Consider the following 24,199-nt stretch of genomic DNA (forward strand, 5'->3'; position numbering starts at 1 on the left):
AAATGAATAAAAGAAAATATTGAATTTTGCACTTGTACGTTCTAGATACAAGTTTCCTTTAATGTGGCATTGCACAAGCAACAATCTTGGAAAACATTTAATAGTTACTTTATTGCCATACTTTGACAAGGCCATTCTCAGTTTACACTAGATTGGTTAAAGTTACACATTTCCTATTTATACCCATAACTCCTTATCAAATATTATCTTGTTTACTTGCGCTGAGGGTCCCTAACAGACCCACATTTTTAACACTCTGCTTTGGCTACTTATTAGCTTGAGAGTGGCTCTTCCATTTCTCTTATCTTCCTTGAGATTTAATTTCGGTCTTTAAGTTCTAAATGTTCAATGGGCATGTTTAACTACTGTTCCAACTTGCATTTTTATGCAGTTTCTTGAAATAGAAGCATTGATTTGGGGGAAGCTGCAAGTTATTGTGTTTGTTGCCTGATGTATGGGTCACTTCTCAGCAAACAGCCTCTTTGCGCATGTGCACGCACACATACGTTGTATGACATTTAATTCTGCTAATCCTTTTTTCTATTTCCATATCCTTCCTATGCTTGTTTTTATGCAGTATTTTTGAGTGTGATCATGTACGTATTCTGTTAAAAGTGGCATAATAATGACTGATCCCAAGCATGATACCATTGAGATTATAATCTCTTAAACCTTTCCTTTATTAGATTACAGAATCATAACATATACTTTAAAGCCTGAACTTTAGTGGTATAATGGCACTGTTCTTCTGAGCACTGTCATGCAGTGGGCGAGGCAGCTTTGATCTTACATTCTGTTCAGCTCCCAAACTGAGCCATGCTATGTTGGGGAGGCAGAAGTTGATCTCCCCTTCCAAATATTTGTAATAAACGTTATTACGACCAGGTGCGAAAAAGGACTAGCGTTCCCTTTCAGCCTTCACCTGGTCTTACTGTAACAGAGTTTATTTTTAAACACATTGTTTTTAGCTATCCCTTGGTGAATCCTTGATCACCGCTTTCCAATTATAAGGCAAAGAAACCAGCACATACGGGCTTTCTTAGGTTTAAAGAAGAAAAGTTGAAATTTTATTAAACTTAAACATTAAACTCTAATTTGGTTAACGCTTACAGATACACAACGCGCCCATGCTAGCATGCATATGCGATACACACACGCAAATAAAGACAGAAAAGAACAGAAGAAAAAATGAAAGTGGAAAAGTTTGAGGCAATATCTGGAGAGTTTTTGTTACGGGTCTTCGAGCTCACTGTAGAGTCCTTGATTGCAGGTAGATCTTGCTTTACGTTGGGGCCCAGTATTCTGCTTAAACCTTGTTCGCTGTAGGAGACTTTTTTCTCTTGGCGTTCATGTACCTTCAGTGGATTCAGAGGTTTGAGAGAGAGAGATGGGGGCAGACAGGAGAGATCTTCCCAGTCCAGGAGCAAACCGACACTCTCAGTTCAAACTCTCTGGCCAGTTCAAAAGAAAACCCTGGAACAGCCAGGTAGTCATGTGACTAGCTGGTCTAACCAGTCCTGGCACTTGTGGATTGTATCATCTTTAGCAGGCCCTAGAATGCGCTTCCTCACATTCGATGTCTATTAGTATGTAAATGTTTTTTTCCCACCCACGGTTGATCTGTTTAACAAGTCCTTTCTTCACTCCAGCAACTGTTTAAAATCAATGTTCGTGACAAAATTAATATGCCTCATTCTTGGCAGGTGGGGGCCTAGCATGACCACATGTGAAGAGTATAAGAAGACTTATGACAGATAAAATATAGTAAAATCTTTGTTACCTGGTACTTTACCAACCAGCAAGTTCTATTATCCGGAATTTCCATAATCTCTCTAAACAAGTCTCGATTGTAGTAACCAAAATGCATCCGGCACCCAGATGTCTTCCAAAGCTTTCCTGGTCGAGTTTTCCCGAGTGCAGTTCTTGGCATTAGTTAGTGATGATGCGATAGTCATCTTAGTGGCACTGCATTTGTACATCATCTTGTACTTTGTATGTAATCGTTTCTCTTAATTAAAATTATTGTACTCTATTACCTTGGTAAGTACAGCTCATTAACTGTAATTTTCGATTATCCACCACCTCTCAGGTCTGGCACATGCCAGATGACTAAGCTTTTGCTCTACTTTGAAATTATCATGCAGAAGTTGTTACCTGTATTTATAAATGGGTTATATTTGTGCAGTCGAAAATTTATGCAATATTTTCACGTTTCATAATTTGCTCTCATATGTGCTGTCCAGATCCATTCATTCTGTCCATCACATTGTTTAACGTATCCTCTCTAACCTTTGGTAGTTGCCACATTTCTTTCTGTACTCAGTCCAAACCAGCTTTATTAAAACTGTAAACTTTATCATGAAATGGATTTTGTAAGATTTGTTCTATTGATTTTCTGAAGTCCAGTTATCTAGACAGGCTTTATTAATAAACAAACTGGAAGCAGCTCTTCAAAATGAGACAAATATTCTCATCATCCAACACAGCATCAAGGAATAAAAGCTTTAATACTTCTTAAAAACTGTCACTTGTCCTTTGTGAGTAAGTGGGTTTACACAAAGATTGTTATGACCAGGTGAGAAAGGTATCTAGGGGTCTTTTACTGTCTTCACCTGGTCTTATTGTAACAGGGTTTAATTTTAAACACACTGTATTTTGAGCTCCCCTTGGTAAATCCTGGTTCACCACTTTCCAATTATAAGGCAAAGAAATAAGCATAAACAGGCTTTCTTGGGTTTAATGAAGCAAAGTGAAATTTATTAAAACAAACTCTAATTCAGTTAACGCCTATAGATACACACTGTGCCCTATGCTAGCATACATACGCGATAAGCACATGCAAATAGGGACAGAAAAGAGCAGAAGAAAAATAAAATGGAGAGGTTTGAGGTAATATCAAAAGAGTTCCTTGTTTACTGTGCTTCGAGCTCATTGTAATCCTTTTGTAAGTAGTTTTTTCATTGGGGCCCAGTATTCTTCTTAAACCTTGTTCACTGTAGGAGACTTTTCTCTCTGGGGGTTCATATGTCTTCAGTGGTTTCCGAAGCTGATGAGAGCAGACAGGAGAGGGGTCTTTTCCAGTCCAGGAGTGAACAGCCTTCTGAGTTTTAACCCTGTGGCCAGTTCAAATTCAAAAAACTCCCTAACAGTCAGCCAGTCATGTGACTAACTAGTCTGACCACGTCTGTTTGTGTATTCGGCCAGCTTAGTCGACCTGGAATGCTTCAACGTCTGGTAATCAAAAGTCCATTGTGGATTATATTGGAGCAGGGAATAACCCCTTTGCCCTTTGAAGTACTGTTTGTTGATATGCTAATGTCTCTCTCCAGCCAAAGTCTCCAATTGTTTTTTAAAGCAAGTTCTTTCTTCAACAACAACAGTTTAAAATCAATGTTCATGTGGTGAAATTAATTTCCTCTTTCTTGGCAGGTGGGGAGCTTGCCTGACAGCTGAACCATATATACCCAAGAAGCCTCCATTTTCAGTCTCTGCTTTGTAATGAATTAGTACAGTGGGTGCTTTATAATTGGCCTCCTAAAAGTCATCCTGGATACCTGCTCCTGATTTAGTTTAGTTTAGTTTAGAGATACAGCACTGAAACAGGCCCTTCGGCCCACTGAGTCTGTGCCGACCATCAACCACCCATTTATACTAATCCTACACTAATCCCATATTCCTACCACATCCCCACCTGTCCCTATATTTCTCTTCCCTTACCCATTCCCCTCCCCCCACCAATGGCCTACTAGAAAGTGTGTCATCTGTGAGTGGTGAGGGCAAGATTTGGCTACCCTGTGATAGTCCCATGATAAAGTAAAAGCAAAATACTGCAGATGCTGGAAATATGAAATAAAAACAAAAATTTCTGGAAATACTCAGCAGGTCTGACAGCATCTGTGGAGAGGGAAGCAGAGTTAACGTTTCAGGTCAGTGACCTTTCATCAGAACTGGCTTCACCTGAAAGGAGTGTTTGAGGCCTTGGATAGTGAGGAGAGAGGAGGTAAAGGAGTAGGTATTACACCTCCTGCGATTGCATGGGAAGGGGGTGAGGTGTCGGGGGTAATGGAGGAGTGGACCAAGGTGTCGCGGAGGGAACGATCCCTTCGGAATGCAGGGAGGGGAGGGGAAGATGCATTTGGTGGCGGCGTCATGCTGGATGTGATGGAAATGGCGGAGGATGATTCTTTCGATGTGGAGGCTGGTGAGATGGAAAGTGAGAACAAGGGGATCCCTGTTGCGGTTCTTGAAGGGAGGGGTAAGGGTAGAGGTGTGGGAAATGAGCCGGACACTGTTGAGGGCCCTGTCAACCACAGTGGGGGAATCCTCAGTGGAGGTAAAAAGAAGATATGTCAGAAGCGCTGTTCACAGAATCACAGAATAATACAGTGCAGATGAGGCCCTTCGGCCCATCGAGTCTGCACCGATGCATTAAAACACCTGACCTGTCTACCTAATCCCATTTACCAGCACTTGGCCCATAGCCTTGAATGTTATGACGTGCTGTTGTGGAAGGTTGCATCATCAGAGCAGATGCGTCTGAGACGGAGAAACTGGGAGAATGAAGCGGAGTCCTTACAGGAGGCAGGGTGTGAAGAAGTGTAGTCGAGATAGCTGTGGGAGTTGGTGGACTTGTAATGAATATTAGTAGGCAGCTTATCCCCAGAGATGGAGACAAAGAAGTCAAAGGCAAGGGAAGTGTCGGAGGTGGACCATGTAATGGTGAGAGAAGGGTGGAAATTGGAAGCAAAGTTGATAAAGTTTTCCAGTTTGGGGCGAGGACAGGAAACAGCACCGATACAGTCATCAACGTATCGCAAAAAGAGTTGGGGGAGGGAGCCTGAGTAGGATTGGAACAAGAAATGTTTGACATATCCCACAAAAAGACAGGCATAACTCAGACCCATGCGGGTACCCATAGCAACACCTTTTACTTGAAGGAAGTGAGTGGAGTTGAAGGAGAAGTTGCTCAATGTGAGAACAAGTTCAGCCAAGCAGAGGAGGGTGGTGGCGGATGGGGACTGGTTAGGCCTCTGTTCAAGGAAGAAGCGGAGAGCCCTCGAACTGTCCTGGTGGGGAATAGAGATGTATTTTTATTTTAATTTTAGTTTGTTTCATTCCTTTTTTTACCATGTGCCTGCCCACTGTTTATTTTTCATGTTTGTGCTTTTGCTCAAGGCTGTTCATTATTCCATCATTTAACGGCTGTTCATTATTCCATCATTTAACACCCTCTCTGCACTAACGCGTTGTCTTTCACCACACCACTAACACACCCTTTGCCTTTGCTTCATGACCTTCTGCTCAGTTATTAGATTAGCTTAGATTAGAGATACAGCACTGAAACAGGCCCTTCGGCCCACCGAGTCTGTGCCGAACATCAACCACCCATTTATACTCATCCTACACTAATCCCATATTCCTACCAAACATCCCCACCTGTCCCTATATTTCCCTACCACCTACCTATACTAGTGACAATTTATAATGGCCAATTTACCTATCAACCTGCAAGTCTTTTGGCTTGTGGGAGGAAACCGGAGCACCCGGAGAAAACCCACGCAGACACAGGGAGAACTTGCAAACTCCACACAGGCAGTACCCGGAATCAAACCCGGGTCCCTGGAGCTGTGAGGCTGCGGTGCTAACCACTGCGCCACTGTGCCGCCCATTCTGTGACCCTCTGTCCTATCAACACCTTCCCTTGTGTTATCTTTTGCCCCTCCCCTGCTTTATTTGCTTAAAACCTATTACATTTCTAACCTTTGCCAGTTCTGATGGAAGGTCACTGACCTGAAGCATTAACTCTGCTTCTCTCTCCACAGATGCTGTCAGACCTGCTGAGTATTTACAGCATTTTTTGTTTTTATGTCCCATGATAAAGTAACCATCTAAATCTCACTGATGAAGAGAAGCAAGCTTTTTAGGGTGACAAATTTGCATGGCAGGGGGCAAAGCGAGTTGCAGGAAAAAAGTAGCACACAAATGTTTCCCAGCATTGTAACTACTTAGTTTGGGATGAGCAAGACATTTTGTATCTAATTGTTGCAATTGATTATTTTTAAAGCTGAACTGGGCGATTACAACAATTCAGAGCACTTGCCAGGCTACCTCGCCGATTATTCATTTATCTCTAACCAGCCTCAAGACTTTGAAAAAGAAATAGCAAAATTGCATCAGCAGCATAAGTGAGTTATTCCAATATGTATTCTTTTTATTTCACGCAGTCGTGTTTTTTTGATGTTTTAAAGTATTTGAGTATTACATGTGTTGCTTCACTGCATAATTTAAATGTGCTTTTTTTTAAAAAAACAGAGGACTCTCTCCCGCAGAATCAGAATTTAATTACTTAAATACAGCACGCAGCTTAGAACTATATGGAGTTGAATTGCACTATGCAAGGGTAAGTTTAAATCTGGCCTCTTGACTTGGTTTTCAGATGTACCCAATGAGGAAATGTAAGCTTACCGTTGCTCTTGTAAAGTACAGTTAATTAAATGTTGGGGTCTATCAAGTGATTTTAAAACATGATTTGTGCCTCACCCTGTACTAAATTTTCACATTTTCACCAAAGGTCTGTATTTGATAAGAGTGGGATCATAAATTGAGTTGAAGGATCTTTTTGTTTGTTCTAATTTCAGACAACAGAAATGGAGGATGATCTATAATATTTTCTGTTATGGTTGTGGGAGGGATGACTGTCAAGTTCAAATTGATTAATCATATTGGTTGACCTACTTTGGTCTGCCATTATAATTGAACTATTAGCCAAATTTGGATTCTCAATTAGGCCCAAGTGACTTGTGGCTAATGCATTGTACGACACTGGATTAAACCATCGTAAAGTAAAGCCCCTTTCCTTCAAACACTAAAGACACATCTCCAAAAAAAAAATGAAGATTTTTATATGGAAGAGATCTTGATGGGGGAAATTATATATTCACTATATCTTTAACACCATTTCTACACATACTTGATGGAATTCAGTAATTCAGTTGTGTTGTAAACTAAAGTTAGATTATAATCTTAACCCATTGCCAATGGTGTGCATATTAATAGACTATTGACTGTGCAAGAGGCATCAGTGGTTAAATTTCAGACAAGAACGCATATGTGCATAGCGGTCAACACTTTTGAATAACCACACTCTGATGAATTCTCGAGTTGCTGAAGCACCCTGATTTGAGATACTGACTAATATAAAATCCCTGGTGTATACTAGTTGTAAGCAGTTATATGGTCTATAAAGCGATTGTTTAGAGATGCACGTAGTTGATTGTCCCTGCTTCCATTTCTCATACTAGTGACTGGCACCTCTTTCTTTCTTCAGATGGGAGCCTATTTGGAGGTACCTACACTCAGTATAGGACCTCTTATGCAGTTCATGATTCTTGGTTTTGAGCTTCAGGTAGTCTGGGTTAGCCCTGGTGTTTTTACAGAAGCAAGTTGTACAGAACTTTAGTTATGCCACACTTAGAATATTGCGTGCAATTCTGGTCGCCACACTACCAGAAGGACGTGGAGGCTTTGGAGAGGGTACAGAAGAGGTTTACCAGGATGTTGCCTAGTCTGGAGGGCATTAGCTATGAGGAGAGGTTGGATAAATTCAGATTGTTTTCATTGGAACGACGGAGGTGGAGGGGCGACATGATCGAGGTTTACAAAGTTATGAGCGGCATGGACAGAGTGGATAGTCAGAAGCTTTTTCCCAAGGTGGAAGAGTCAGTTACTAGGGGACATAGGTTTAAGGTGAGAGGGGCAAAGTTTAGAGGGGATGTGCGAGGCAAGTTCTTTACACAGAGGGTGGTGAGTGCCTGGAACTTGTTGCCGGGGGAGGTGGTGGAAGCAGGTACCATAGAGATGTATAAGAGGCATCTTGACAAATACATGAATAGGATGGGAATAGAGGGATACGGACCCCGGAAGTGCAGAAGGTTTTAGTTTAGGCAGGCATCAATATCGGCGCAGGCTTGGAGGGCCGAATGGCCTGTTCCTGTGCTGTACTGTTCTTTGTTCTTTGTTTGTTCAAGTTGGCATCAGGTGAAAGGTATGGAGCAAAAACTTGAGAGTAGTCAGGTACATCAATAGGGTTGGACTTCATTCTGGTTCCTGTTCCACCTTCATGCAAATTTGGCATTGATAATGACAGCATCTCACAGGGGTGCAATATGTTGCAGCAAGCATCCTGAGCAGGGACAAAGCTAGCAAGGTTGAGACTCCATGTAAAAGTAATTTGCTGCATTTTTCAGACTCCGTATTCTCTGACCTCAAAAACAAGAGGTTACTGCAGATTCTATGACTGTAGCCAATGGCAGACTTCCAATCTTCTGGGTGGGAGGGAGGACAGTTCCCCTCTACCTTTTTCCACTTGTCCTGGGTTCTCAAAGGACATATCCTGCAAATGATTATAGTACTCTTTTGTATTATATACCTGATGAAAAACTATTCTGTTCAATGAAGAAAATTATGAGCCTTTATCTCGGGAATAAAGGGAATTAGGTAGCCTTCCCCATGAACTATTAATATTTTTTGTTGGTTGCAATATGGAATGTCAAATGTATCTTTATAAGAAACCAAATGGTTTAAGTATGCACAAGCTGTTAATGCCATAATGAATGAACAACATTAACTGAAGTATGGTACATTTCTAACTTTGCTTTAGTTCGAGTCACTGTTTATAAATTAGAATTTTGATAATTCCATGATTTTATACATATGGGATGATGGATAATCCATCTAGAGGTAAAGAACTTAAAAGCAAGATCGATAGATTTATGTCTTCAATCTTTACCAGCAATTATACATAGAAAGTTTAACATGAAATTATCATCTTTTTAGGATCAAAGCAACACAGAAATTATGATTGGTGTGCTGTCAAGTGGGATTGTAATTTACAAGAGCAGGGTACGAATTAACTACTTTCCATGGTAAGAGCTCTCTGCCACTCCTCTGTCAAGAACTTCTTAACCTGCCTTTGCTCACCCTTCCTAATCTTCCTTCCGTTGGCTGATATCCATTTTTTTCTTATGCCTCTCTGAAGCATATTGGGATGTTATTCCGCATTAAAGGCTTTATAAAAAAGGAAAGTTGTTGGTTTAAAGATTTTTAAAATAAGCATGCTCGTTTCCTTTGTAAACTTCTGTTGGAGAATTTGCAAATAATCCAAAAAGAATCAGCTTGCAAATTGACAGCCCTAAATTATCAGATGACTTGTATATTCGTAATTGATAGCATTTTCCCGACAAGTAACCAGAGATAAGTCATTATTTTTAACTAGAACTCAAAATGTAATAAATAATTCGTTATCTTGTCAGGAAGTGCATTAGATTAGCATTACAAGATAATCATGGTTGAAAAAGGTTATTCATTGTTCACTATCGAGGAAACCCTCAAGTTCCCCAATTGCAGCATCTAGTTATGAATGGTTCCATGGCTTTCGCCTCCAGTACTCTACCTGGGAGTCCATTCCATATACTGATTGCTCTGCATGAACAACTACTTACTAGCCCTAAATTTGCCTTTTACTATTTTAAATCTGTCCATTTTTTCCTGCTTTCAATTTAGTTTAAACTAATTTTTCAATTTGCCTTTTCAATAACATTTACTCTCATATATGTTTAAAAGATCATCCCTCAGACATCTCATTTCAAGGCTGAAAAGTTCATGTTTCTTCAGTCTTTCCTTATAACCCTGGCCTTGAAGATAGGATTAACTTTTTGGCTTTCTGCACTGCCTCCAAAACTTGAATTTCTCCTTTGTTTTTCCAGACCAGAATTCTGAGTAATTTGAGAATTGTTGTCGTCGTTGTCTTCTCCTGTGAACCTTCTTGGGACATTTTACTGTGTGAATGGTGCTATATAAGTGCAAGTTGTGTGATTGGTTGGAGTCGTACCTAGCGCAAAGGAAGATGGTTATGGTTGTTGGAGGTCAGTCATCTCAGCTCCAGGCCATCACTGCAGGAGTTCCTCAGGGTAGTGTCCTAGGCCCAACCATCTTCAGCCGCTTCATCAATGACCTTCCTTCAGTCATAAGGTCAGAAGTGGGAATGTTCGCTGCTGATTGCACAATGTTCAGCACCATTCGTGACTCCTCAGATACTGAAGCAGTCTGTGTAGAAATGCAGCAAGACCTGGACAATATCCAGGCTTGGGCTGATGTGTGGCACCAATGTTACTTGCCACTTAAGTGCCAGGCAATGACCATCTCCCAACAAGAATCTAACCATCTCCACTTGACATTCAAGGGCATTACAATCGCTGAATTCCCCCACTATCAACATCCTGGGGGTTACCATTGACCAGAAACTGAACTGGAGTAGCCTTATAAATACCGTGCCTACAAGAGTAGGCCAGAGGCTCGGAATCCTGCAACGGGTAACTCACCTCCTGACTCTCCACTGCCTGTCCACCATCTACAAGGAACAAGTCAGGAGTGTGATGGAATACTTTCCACTTGCCTGGATGGGTGCAGCACCAACGACACTCAAGAGGCTCCACGCTATCCAAGACAAAGCAGCCCGCTTGATTGGCACCCCATCCACAAACATTCACTCCCTCCACCACTGACGCACAGTGGCAGCAGTGTGTACCATCTACATGATGCACTGCAGCAACTCACCAAGGCTCCTTCAACAGCACCTTCCAAACCAGTGACCTCTACCACCAAAAGGATAAGGGTAGCAGATGCGTGGGAACCACCACCTGCATGTTCCCCTCCAAGCTACACACCATCCTGACTTGGAACTATATCTCTGTTCCTTTACTGTTGTTGGGTCAAAATCTTGGAACTCCCTTCCTAGGATCACTGTAAGTGTATCTACCCCACACGGACTGTAGCGGTTCATGAAGGCAGCTCACCACCACCTTCTCGAGGGCAATTAGGGATGAGCAATAAATGCTGGCCTAGCCAGCGACGCCCACATCCCATGAATGAACAGAAAAAATATGACCAGAGCACTATAAAAGTTGAGCATGACTTCCTCTGACTTATACTGATTTAGACTGTATAGTTGAGCATTACATATCAGTGTGAATATATCTATGTGTGTGTACAGTATGTAATATATATTTTACATTCATACACATGTATCTGTCGATAAGTATAGGTAGCTAATAATTTATCCATTTTGATGGTACACTCGCTGTCACAATTTTGTATTATACAAAACCTTGGTTGCCAGTATCAAAGTGGGTAAATCTCTAAACTACATACACATAATAAACATACTATACAGTAATAGGATACTCTGGTATTTGAGAAGCTATATTTCTGTTTTTAAAAAAAAATCAAGAACCGCACTCGTTACTAACGTACCTAGTGGTTTCACATAAAGAATTAAAGGGAGTGTTAGAAATAGAGGGTAGTTTGCATAGAGGGTAGTTAGAATGTTGAATTCTCTGCTGCACACAGTTGTTAAAGTGTTTAAAATAGTTGTGTAAAAACAAAGGAACATTTAAAAAGTGAGTAAGGAAAAGTGTGGGATTAGAGGTGGTGACTTGTGCAGACTTGATAGACCAAATGGCCTCTTTCTGTGCTGTAATGTTCAACAATTAAAATGCAATATTTGATTTAGAATTATGAGCGCAAAATGCATCTTCCGTTGCTGCAGCTTGTTTTATCAAATGCCTTTTTTAATTGGTGGTAAACTAAATAGACATGCAAGCTGAGCCATGGAGATAAAAGGAATCTTCCACCCTTCCCCCACCCGACTTGAGATGATTTAGTATTTTTCTTGTCGTCGTTCTTCTGGCAGAAATTTTGTTTTTATTTCCAGCTGGTTGATTTGATCCTAATTTTTCCCCTTGTCTGTCATTACAATTCAGTCAAAGAAAGTTCAGCATCAATGTATAAATGTATATATGCTTCAATGCATTTTATTTGGTTCAAAATTTTGCTGAAGTCATGTGTCCTTTCTAACATCCAACATTTTTCAGTGTCTCAATTATTGAGTACAGATGAAGATGATCAGTCAATAAACCTCATCTTTCTATTAAAATTTGTGGCTGCCCGTCCTCCCAGTCACTTCATCTGATTTCCTCCTCCACTCTACCTGCAAGACCATTCCAGGTATTAATCTTCTTCTTTGGCCTCCTTGTCTCGGGAGACAATGGGTAAGTGCCTGGAGGTGGTCAGTGGTTTGTGGAGCAGTGCCTGGAGTGGCTATAAAGGCCAATACTAGAGTGACAGACACTTCCACAGGTGCTGCAGATAAAATTGGTTGTCAGGGCTGTTTCGCAGTTGGCTCTCCCCTTGCACTTCTGTCTTTTTTCCTGCCAACTGCCAAGTCTCTTCGACTCGCCACACTTTAGCCCCGCCTTTATGGCTGCCCGCCAGCTCTGGCGATCGCTGGCAACTGACTCCCACGACTTGTGATCAATGTCACAGGAAGGTATTAATCACATTGTATGAAGTGCTTCTTGACTTCTGATGTTCCTGCTGAACTTGAATTTTACTGGTTTGTACCTATGCTGTCTTGTGAAATTGCAATTTTTTAAAAGTATTTCTATTTCTTACCTCCAAGTTCCTCACTTGTTAGGATCATCAAGGCTAGGGCTACATGTTCTTTCTAATCTTAGTTCATAATATAGTCTTCAGACAGCAGAAATCACCTTGTTTTCTTTTCTGTCCCCTTCCAAGACTAAGGTGTGTACAAGATTATGACCGGCTTAGATATGTTAGACAAGGAAAAACTGTTCCCATTAACAAATGGTACAAGAACTAGGGGACACATTCAAAGTTTTGGGCAAAAGGTGCAGTGGGACTATGAGGAAGAACTTTTTTACGTAGTGGGTGGTAATGACCTGGAACTCGCTGCCCACAAAGGTGGTGGAAGTGGAAAGAATCAATGACTTCAAAAGGAAGTTGAATGGCCACCTGAGAGAAATAGACTTGCAGGGCTGTGGGGCTCGAGCGGGGGAGTGGGACTGACTATATAGCTCTGTGACGAGCCAGCATGGACTCGATGGGTTGAATGGCCTCCTTCTGTGTCATAAATGACTCTGACTCGATGATATCTTCTGCCTTAGTGACCAGAACTGAATGCAGTAATCAAAATTAGCCTGACTCGAGCACTATACAGCTTCAGCAGGACTGCTTCAGAACTTAACTCTACAGATGTGATGTTCAAGCTTAGGAGTATTTCCAGCATTTTCTGTTTCTATTTCAGATTTCCAGCATCTTTAGTATTTTGCTTTTATTTCAGGATTTTGGTTGCTTTGTTGCTTGCTTACCAGTGATTGGATTCCATAGAACGATACAGCACAGGAGGAGACCATTCGGTTCATAGGGCCTGTAGCAGCTCTTTGAAAGAGCGATCCAATTAGTACCACTCACCTGCCTTTTCTCCATTGCACTGTACTTTTTTCCCTTTTAAGTATTTATTCAGTTCCCTTTTGAAACTTACTATTGAATCTGCTTCTACCAGCGTTTCAGGTAATTCTTAATTTGCTGTGTAAAAAGAAAAACTTTTCTTCATCTTCTGGTTCTGTTGATTAAAAAAAAATTGCAACTTACAATTTAAAAACGATCAATGATGAAAAGTTCCAGTGTAATTATCCCAGTTGATTTTATATGTCACAAATGTTGCACTTACCATTTACAGTCAAGGATATACACCAGAGATGTTCTTGTAATTCCACTAAACTAAGCGGGCAGTTATTTCTGAGGGATTTGCCATAAATTGCCATGTTCGTCTTTTTCAGTCTTTCTTGCGGCATACTCGATTCTTCCTAAATACTGCCACCTTCACTGCATAATGTTTACACACATGTACTAGTGTCTTGATCTTCCTGCAGCTTTCAATGTACAAGCCCCATGCCTATCAATAGATCTAACAGATATTCCATAATGGCTCCCACAAGATATTTTTCTAAAGCTTTTCCCCAACCTCCATGCACCCCCCTATGCCCGCCGCCCCCCCCCCCCCCCCCTCCCCACAACACCCTGGCTCTAGCCATACTGAGTTAAAGTATGGAGGTTATACATTTGCCTGAATTCACTTGCTCCTTTCAGTATATCTTGATACCCAATATCAACAATTGAAAATGGATTCTTTAGCGCCCTCTACCAAAGCTTCTAAGAAGTTTTGCTGCTGGTCCTTCATTCACATCTGTGACATTTACAGATCTGAGACAACTCCCGCTTGAAGATTTTCCATTTATTCAATACCTGCTTGTTGACTTTATGCCTAATTTGTTGGCTGCAAGCACATTTATGTTGCAAGTACTTGAAAATTCTCTCCCTCGTATTCACTGTGTGTCATCTTTTTCATCAGACCGTAATGAATTGGCCTTGAATTATTTCTTGGGGCCTGCATTCTCAATTCTCTCTCAATTCTCTTTTTATTACAATGGACAGGGTGTTTATGCCTTAATTACTGGATAAGTGAGATGTTAGTAAAAACCTTTGAATAAACTTGGCAGAGAATGTTTTGTCAATGCTGCACTTGGTATAACTATAGGTTGTTTCATAACTACCCATTTTACCACATTTAGCACAAATTGTTTTAAAATTGATGTGCCATCTTTTCCTGTAAGATGCTGTTTAACTATGGTCACAGGGTGCATTTCATCACATGCCTGCCATTAAAGACAGACTACTGGATATTCAATCGATGTTCCACCAGGGATTTTATCACCTTGGAGAAATGAGTATCTTGTATATTTAATCTGTTACATCTTCCAAAATCTACATGCTGCTATTGTCTTCAAACAATACTGTCATCCCATGCAATTATATTTCAAAATTGAGTTAACCCTGGGTTTTTTGTTGCCTTTCTTTTTTCCTGTCTAATAACACCTTGCCTCTACTCATTAACTCCCTCATAATGGTTGCCAGAATTTTTGTAGATCGAGCACTTTGCCTCCCTTAGTACTCTTGTATATAGTATCTGTCACTAGGTATTTATTGATTTTGCGTCCTTCAAACATGTCTGAGGTAACCATGTTTTTTTTATTCTTTCATGGGATGTGGGCATTGCTGGCAAGGCCAGCATTTGTTGCCCATTCCTAATTGCCCTTAGTTGCGTGGTTTGCGAGGCCATTTCAGTGGGCAGTTAAGAGTCAACCCGAAACGTTAACTCCTCTTCTCTTTCCACAGATGCTGCCAGACCTGCTGAGTGGTTCCAGCATTTCTTGTTTTTATTTCAGATTTCCAGCATCCGCAGTATTTTGCTTTTAATTTACTTGAGAAAGTACTTCTAGAATGCTTCACTAGGCAATTATTCCACTCTTATTATGCAGTTCTTGATGACCTTAAAATATTTTAGTAAATGATTTTGTCTATTATATAATGCTTTCCCGAAATTCTATAAAATATCGATATTCTGTGTGAGCATTTGCTTTTATAGAAGAATAATTTAAAAATCTGATTGTTTTCATGTTAACATGAACTCAGTAGTACCTTGATTATCCTTTCAAGATTAAACATGTACTTGAAAATAGGCTGTAAGTCAACAAAAGGATACTTGTGACATCTAATAACAAGTAGTGCACTCACATTTATAATCCTTTCAATTTAAATGCATTTGCTTTGTTTCATTTGTTCTGTTGCCTGAGGATTTGGGAAACCTTTTCATTATTACATAGCTCAGGTTATTAGTTTTATGTTGAACTCTTTGTTTTCCTGGTATGTCTTGAGGCTTGATCTCTTAAGTATATTGTCATCCTATTAATGACATGTCAGTGTGACTCCTTTCCTGCTGGGCATAATGCGTTCCATCATGCCTCTTGTCCGAACAGCATAATGATTGCCACCCAAGATTTGGACTTAGCCACTGCTTTTAAATCTGTGGACAGTTGAATCAATGATCCTGTTACCTTACTCTTCACATTATTTTAACCTATTTTATGCAAATTAAGATGCATTGTTTAAGGTTTGGAAATAAATTTCTGATGAGTCTTGTAAAATGTTGCTGGGCAGGTTAGTATTTTGCTTTTGTGAGCAGGCGGCAGTATAACCTATTAATGTTAAAGTAGATTACATTTAAAGCTGCTATGTGCTCATCTTTCATTCCCTCAAATCCAAGGAAAATAGAAATCCAAGAGGAGAAAAGACAAAAGTATATCCAAATTTAGGAAATCTCTGTTGAATTTGTACAGTGTAGTATCTTTTCACGCCTTTTTGAGTGGCACATTAATTGAAGTTGTGAATTTGATGCAAGGGAAATTGCAGTTTCCAAGATATCAGTTCTTTCAGTAGACTAAATGGTAGTTTTGAAAGAGTAACTAAAATGTTAAGGTTTCTATTGGAAGGCCCTAACTTTCTTAAGAGCCATGGTACACCTTAAATTCTTCTTAAGCGAAAATAGATGCAACTTTGAATAACTGGTGCAGCCATATTTGGACTTCTGTATGCAATTCTTCACTGCTACCAACCCAATTTCATTGCAAAGGAGAAAGTTCAGAGACGAATGGCAAGAATTATTCTGAGATTTAAATATATAGTGTCAGGCAAGCCCCCCCCCCCCCCCCCCGCCCCCCCCCCCCCCATCTGCCAACACTGAGGCACACATTATTTCGCCACATGAACATTAAAACTTAAAATTGCAAACCCCTGATTGGAGAGAGATATTAGCATGTCCACAGACAAGTACTTCAAAGGACAAAGGAGCTAGTCCCTGTGCCAATTTAATCCACAGTGGATTTTTGATTACCAGACGTTGAAGGTGGAAAGGCTAGCATTCCAGGTGAACTGCTAAGATGGCCAAATACACAAACAGTTGTGGTCAGACTGGTTTGGTCACATGGCTGGCTGACTGGGGTTTTTTGAATTTGAACTTCCAACAAGCAATTTGAAAGTAGAAGGAATTTTCTCCTGGACTGAGAACACCTCTCTCCTGATTGTTCTCATCTCGCTCTCACCAGCTTCAGGAACCATTGAAGACATAGGAACACCAAGAAAGAAAAGTCTCCTACAGTGAACAAGGTTTAAGAAGATTATTGGGCCCCAACGAAAAGTACGAGCTATCTACAATCAAGGACTCTGTGACGAGCTGGAAACACAAACAGTAACAAGAAACCCCCTTTAGAGACCTCTCCATTTTATTTTTCTTCTCTTTTCCGTCCCTATTAGCATGTGTATATCGTGTGTGCATGCTAGCATGGGTGCGTTGTATATCCGTAGGTGTTAGCCGTATTAAAGTTTAAGGCTTAATAAATTTCCCTTTTCTTCTTTAAACCTTAGAAAGCCTGTTTATGCTTATTTGTTCGCTTTCTAATTAGAAAGCTGTGAACAAGGATTCGTAAAGGGGGGAGCTCAAAACACTGTCTAAAATTAAACCCTGTTACAATACGACTAGGTGAAGACAGTAAAAGAACCCTAGACACCTTTCTCACCTGTTGTACAGAAATTTGGGGGCTCGTCTGGGATTTTACCCACAGAGGAACGACTGAAATTGGAACTGGGAAGAGAAATTGTTCCCAATCAAAAAGAGCAAATTTCGATACAGGTTTTCTTGTGGTTGTGTGTGATTGGAGGACCATAATTCAGGGCTGGGTACGAGATTGCTAAAACTCACTCAGCTAATTCCAAAATTCAATGAGGAAGATGTGGAATCGGTTTTCATGTCTTTTGAGAAACTGACAAGGCAGCTAAAACGGCCAACTGAGACCTGGTCTTATTGCAAAGCAAGCTAACTGGAAAAGCCCATGAGATTTATTCCTTTTTGCCAGATGAGTGTTCATCAGATTATGAACTGGCCAAAAATGATATCTTCGGGGCATATGAATTAGTACCCGAAGCCTATCGCCAAAAGTTTAGAACCCTCAAAAAGCAAGCCAATCAAACTTATCTGGAGTTTGAGAGAAGTAAGCAGCTGGCTTTTGACAAGTGGCTGAGGGCTCTTAAAGTTCAGCTCAGCTATGAGAATCTCAAAGAAGTAATCCTGTTAGAGGAATTTTGAAAAAAACTCACATTCTCAATAAAGACCCATGTAGAGGAGCAGCAGGTTCAGGGAGCCCAGCTAGCGGCCGTTCTGGCTGATGAGTTTGCTTTAATTTATCAGTCCGTTTCTCAGGGGAGAACCTTTTCTAATCACCCCCACAAATTCAAAAAGGACAAAGGGTGGGAAGGTGATATCTGCCCAGGCAGTCCTGGAAGAGAAAAGAAATCAGGAAACACGGGACCCTCCTCCAGCCAAAAAGGAAGGTGCTGTGAGCAAGAGTGAGACCCGGAGACCTGTGTGCTTCTATTGTAATAAGGCAAAGCATTTAAAAGCTGACTGCTGGAAACTAAAGGGAAAACTGGTATGGTTAATCAGGGCACACCCACTCAGTGCAGACGGGATCCTGATGGAAAGCACAGAGCAAGCTGTGGCTTTAACTGCAGTAAGAGTGCAACCCAGGAAGCTTACTGCGGCCAGTGTTGGCAAAGTTAATAGGATTCCTGAAGGTGATCAGGGTTTTGTGTTTGAAGGGAAAGTAACCCTATATCCCTCGAGTGGGCCAAGCAAGCCCATAGTAATTCTCAGGGACACGGGCCACCAAATCCCTTTTACTGGGAAAAGGCCTGACCTTTCCCCCAGAGAGTGCAGTGAACACCGAAATGGTAGTGAATGGTATTGGAGGGCAGTGTACGCCTGTACCTGTCCACCGGGTGCACCTGGAGTGTGACCTAGTTACGTGACTGGTGAATGTAGGGGCTGTCCATAGTTTGCCTGTGGATGGGGTTGACCTCCTAGGAAATGATCTGGCAGGGGTGAAGGTGGTAGACCCCCCAGTAGTGAAAGAAAGACTGCAGGTCAGAGACTGGGCAGTGGCAGGAGACGGTCCCCTGCAGATTCCCTGTAGTGGGTCAGGCCATGATCAAACCAGCTTCCCCCAGAGGAGACTGCATTGGCACTGTAGGCAGATGATCATGAGGTCTGCCCGTCCGAGACTTTCTTTGAAAAGTTAGGAGACCCAGGGAATGAATTAAATGGATTTTCCCCAGGTGAAGCTCAGCGAGCCAACCCAGTATTGCGAGAGTTAGCACAGGCTGCCCAGTCTGAAAGTGGAGCAGAGGGAGTCCCTGATTGCTGCTTTTAAAGAATGAAGTACTGATGAGGAAATGGAATTCTCCTGTCATATCTGAGGGCACGAAGTGGACAGTAGTTAACCAGTTCGTGGTGCCATCGAGGTACCGGGGAGAAATATTAAGAAGGGCCCATGAGACTACAGTGGCTGTACATGCCGGTATACTAAAGACCAAAGCCTGCATAAGACAACAGTTTGACTGGCCAAAACTCCACAAAGATGTGGTGGAGTACTGCAGGAGTTGCCACATTTGCCATGTTGAGGGGAAACCCCAACCTACCGTGAAACCTGCACCCCTAAGTCCTGTACCAGTGTTAGGAGGACCCTCCAGCAGAGGGCTGGTGAACTGTAAGGGACATCTGCCGAGAGCAAAAGAGGACAGGCAGGCGCACGGCTGACAAAAGTTTAGAAAGAGAAGGGGAAAAGTGACCAAGAGGGCAGGTTAAAGGAAGGCCAGGAAGAATCCCGGGTGAAAACCTCTACTGTCAGGTCAACCAACGCCGAACAATGTGAAAAGTTAGATCCCACATCCTCCTATGTAATTACAGACTCTAGAAGCACCCCACCAGAGTTGCTAACAGCATTTACAGGAACCTGCAGAGACAAAGAGAGAACTCTAGGGGGCATAGAAACTGAGGGCGATGCCTCACCTAGTTGAAGTGTCACAGGAGAGTGCAGTTAAGTCTGCACAAATACCTGCAGGTAGGAGTGTCCCAGAGAACAAAGGGGAGAGTAACAAAGACTCCTCCCTCACAGTCAGAGGAAAAGGGAACCACCCAAGCCCTGAAGTCAGAAGTCTTGCATGACTCAGAGTTCAGGATTGATCCGCCCACTACTAACTCACCTGAGAAAAAAAAGGGGAAATTAAAACAGCCCTGGCACACAGAAAAGACCATCTTAATAGCCTTTAAGATTGATGAATGAATGGAAATGAATGAGAGAATAGCATGGTTTTTCTTTCCGTACCTTATATTTCTCTCAAAACTTGTAATGAAATGCGCCATTTTTTTTTTCAAATCGCATTTCATTCCCCTGGGTGTGGAGGTGTCAGGCAAGCCCCCGACCTGCCAAGACTGAGGCACACGTTATTTCGCTGCAAGAACATTAAAACTTAAAATTGCAAGCCCCTGGTTGGAAAGAGACATTAGCATGTCCACAGACAAGTACTTCAAAGGACAAAGGAGCTATTCCCTGTTCCAATTTAATGCACAATGGACTTTTGGTTACCAGACATTGAAGGTGGAAAGGCTAGCATTCCAGGTGAACTGCTAAGTTGTCCAAATACACAAACAGATGTGGTCGGACTGGTTTGGTCACATGGCTGGCTGGCTGCTGGAGTTATTTGAATTTGAACTTCTAACAAGCAATTTGAAAGCAGAAGGAAGTTTTCTCCTGGACTGAGAACACCTCTCTCCTGTCTGCTCTCACCAGCTTTGGGAACCATTGAAGACAGAAAAGTCTCCTACAGTGAGTAAGGTTTAAGATGATTACTGGGCCCCAGTGAAAAGTAAGAGCTATCTACAATCAAGGACTCGACAGCGAGTTGGAAACACAAACAGTAACAAGAAACCCCCTTTAGAGACTGCCTCAAACCTCTCCATTTTATTTTTCTTCTTGTTTCTGTCCCTGTTTGCATGTGTGTATTGCGTGCGCATGCTAGCTTGGGTGTGTCGTGTATCTGTCGTCATTAGCCGTATTAGAGTTTAAGTTTAAGGCTTAATAAATTTCCATTTTCTTTAAACCAAAGAAAGCCTGTTTATGCTCATTTGTTTGCCATATAATTGGAAAGCTGTGAACAAGGATTCACAAAGGGGGAGCTCAAAATGCCATGTCTCTAAAATTAAACCCTGTTACAATAAGACCAGATGAAGACAGTAAAAACCCCTAGACACCTTTCTCACTTGGTTGTAACCATATGTTGGAAGGAAAGGCGCACGTAGTTGAAATTTTCATTTGGGAGGAAGAGGTCGCATTCAGGTGTTGAAAATATTGAAAGATGTGGATATGTTAATGAGCTGATCACAGAAGTCAGTATGATTGTCAACATTTAAATTTGAAATGAAAAATAGAAATCTATCAAAAGTAATGGTTATCTAGTTAACTCTTAAAAATGTTGAAAAAATATCTGGTTATGGAAGGAATTGATGCTGAGGTGAAGAGGTATAAATAAAAATCAACTGTTATGATGGAAACTGGACAATTTGAACGTAATCTGTAGAATCCAGCCTGTCAGGATTAAATAAGGTAAATTGTGGTGGTTGATTATCCTATTTGCCTGTTGAGGATCAGGGAGGTGTTTCTCTGGAAGTGTCACTGAAGAGTAAGATTGAGACCAACCACGACCATGCGGCTTATAGAGGGTGGTTGGGAGGCATGTAGCCTTTCTCCTGTGCTTCGTTTTTATTCTATACCAAATAATGACATGTGAAATTGCACACTCAAGTCAAGATCAAGTGTAGTCTTCAGATGAACTGAAGTGAGAAGATGGGATAATTGGGCCAGGTTGCACAGATGTAATTCAGTCCCCATTTTCAACTTGTAAGTTCTCCCCTTACTTTATATAAATTTGATTTTAACTAATCAAGTTAGAGTGCGAAACTTGTTGCAGTTTGGAAAGCAGAGAGGTGGTAGATTGGAGCACAGAAATGTCTCTGCAATGCGTGCTAAGTTGCTGGGAAATACTGGTGGAAGAGTATATTTACAAAATGATAACAGGCAATTTTCATTTTAGATGTAGATGTAGAAATTCATAATAAGTTGGCAAAAAATATGACAATGTGATAGTGGCAAATAAGGTTTTGTAGATAGGAAGTCTGCGCAATTTTAAAAAAATGCTATTCTATTAATATTTATCACAGCTACAGTTTGGATCTAGGCAGTCATCATCAACAATTCCTCGTGTCAAGGATGATTCTTTCGTGTGGATGGCTGGGAGGAAGTGAAATGTCAGTGTTGTTTATGTTTTGCAGATGGCTGACAAGCCCTATCTTAGCTTTTCAGGATCTCCTACAATGAGGACAATGGTTGTCAGCTGGTAGAGGTGGTGGTTGGTTCAAGGAGCTGCTCTCTTTTTGTTCTCTCACAGTTCTTTCTCAGTGGCTGCTGTTGTTGATTGAAAGGTCTTGACACCATTTTTGATGATGGATTGCCATTTTGGTCTTAATTGTGCATCTGCTTCCCATGTATTGATAGAGCACACCCTGCTGGAGCCTTTGAGATTGCCTTTGAAATGTTTCCATGGGCTCCCTGGTGTAGTTCTGAGTAGAGCGTCCGTTTGGTCAGTCTTGAGTCAGATACTCTGACGACACATCCTGTCCATCTCAGATGATGAGATTATCTACACTTGGCATGTCTGTGTCTTGGACGCTCATGTTTGTTCTTTTGTCCTCCCACTTGATTCGCAAGATCCTTCAAAGACAGCATTGATTATGTTCCAGGGCCTTGATGTGGCTTCTGTAAATTAGGTTTCAGCACCATACAGAAGTGTGGGGAGAACCACTGCCTGATAGACTTTGAGTTTAGTGTCTAGTCTGATATGATTCTCTCAAGTTCAGATATGTAATTTACCATAGGCTGAGCTAGCACATTGGATTTGGTGGTGTTCCTCTTCATCATTAGTCAGTAAAACGATGTGGAGTGTTGCAGTTCATGACTCTGCCTGTTGTTTTCTATGAATTAGGCCAAGATGTGAGATGTTCTAAAATGCATTTTGGGTAAAAGTTTGTCTGATAAGACAGTAGCTTCTTTACAGCCCCATGCTAGATTGGCAATCCAGAACAGATGAAAGGCAAATTGAATACAGGATGGACAATTGATGTGCACAAATTACAAATATTGGCTCATTTCATGGCAATATAACTTTATTCAGCAGTCATCCAGCACCTTCATGTTGATGAATTTCTTTGATTTCACCTAGTCTTTGAAGAGGAACTTTTTAAGTATTGATGGAGACATTATGGCGGCGCAGTGGTTAGCACCGCAGCCTCACAGCTCCAGCGACCCGGGTTCGATTCTGGGTACTGCCTGTGTGGAGTTTGCAAGTTCTCCCTGTGACCGCGTGGGTTTTCTCCGGGTGCTCCAGTTTCCTCCCACAGCCCAAGACTTGCAGGTTGATAGGTAAATTGGCCGTTGTAAATTGCCCCGAGTGTAGGTAGGTGGTAGGAATACGGGATTACTGTGGGGTTAGTATAAATGGGTGGTTGTTGGTCGGCACAGACTCGGTGGGCCGAAGGGCCTGTTTCAGTGCTGTATCTCTAAATAAATAAATAAAAATAAAATCATGAAGGATTTTGATGGAGTAAATAAGGAGAAACTGTTTAATTGGCAGAAGGGTTGATGACCAGAGGGCACAAATTTAAGCTAATTGGCAAAAGAACCAGAGGTGACATGAGAAAAAGTTTAGATAGCGGATTATGTTATGGAATGCACTGGCTGGTGGAAGCAGATTTAATAATAACTTTCAAAGGGAATTGGAAGCGGAAAAATTTGCAGGGCTATGGGGAAAGAGCAGGGAAGTAGGACTGATTCGATAGCTTTTTGAAGAGCCAACACAGGCAAGATGCGCTAAATCGTTCCATGACACATCAGGTCAGTCAGGCAGCTACAAGCATTGATCCTCTGTCCTGTTCAGAGAGTTTGTTTTTACATCAAGTAAACTGACGTCCTGAAGTGAGCTTATGTGTGCTCATTTTTCTGACAGTACCTGAACATAAGTTGTTCTGATTGTAGTTTTCATCATATTCAGTGTTCTGTATATTTTACCTACTGTGGGTTCAACCCAACTTATCAACTGATCCAAACAATGCCTTGCCTAGTGTTAATGCAGTGCACCTTTTAGAGAGATTAGAAGACTTAAGTCACTGAGATCTGGCCCAAATTAGAATGGCATTTCATTTTTCCACTCCCAGGTCTTGCCACTATACCCACAGAAATAGGGCAGTGGGAGTCAACTTCCATTTAATTATATGTATGAGAACTTGATGTTGAAGTATGCAGCATTTGGTAATGAACTGTAATGCCTTTATGAAATTCCTTTCTTTGCTATATAATAGGTGCCAACTTATTTAATTTGAATCAATGAATGTCTTCCTTAAAATAGTTGGAAAAATAATTGATATGAATGTATTAATAGTTTTGTTACTGTTTATTTATTTTATTTAGTGAATGCAAATCCCCGGAGCCAAGCGATAGCC

At 41.3% G+C, this 24,199-nt stretch overlaps 1 protein-coding gene across 5 annotated transcripts in view; it reads left to right on the top strand.

The window, feature by feature from the left end:
- Positions 1–24,199, top strand: part of ptpn4a (protein tyrosine phosphatase non-receptor type 4a) — a 305,345-nt gene that overhangs the window by 161,328 nt on the left and 119,818 nt on the right. For 4 of the 5 annotated variants that reach the window (XM_068034879.1, XM_068034877.1, XM_068034878.1 and 1 more), the window contains 3 exons: positions 6,065–6,185; positions 6,313–6,400; positions 8,836–8,924. In XM_068034879.1, the coding sequence (XP_067890980.1) occupies positions 6,065–6,185; positions 6,313–6,400; positions 8,836–8,924 (298 nt within the window). Of the gene's footprint in view, positions 1–1,131; positions 1,271–6,064; positions 6,186–6,312; positions 6,401–8,835; positions 8,925–24,199 lie in introns of those variants that run through there. The other variant, XM_068034881.1, reaches the window with a different exon arrangement.

The sequence above is a fragment of the Heterodontus francisci genome, chromosome 7 (assembly GCF_036365525.1).
Source record: "Heterodontus francisci isolate sHetFra1 chromosome 7, sHetFra1.hap1, whole genome shotgun sequence".
Classification (NCBI taxonomy): domain Eukaryota; kingdom Metazoa; phylum Chordata; class Chondrichthyes; order Heterodontiformes; family Heterodontidae; genus Heterodontus; species Heterodontus francisci.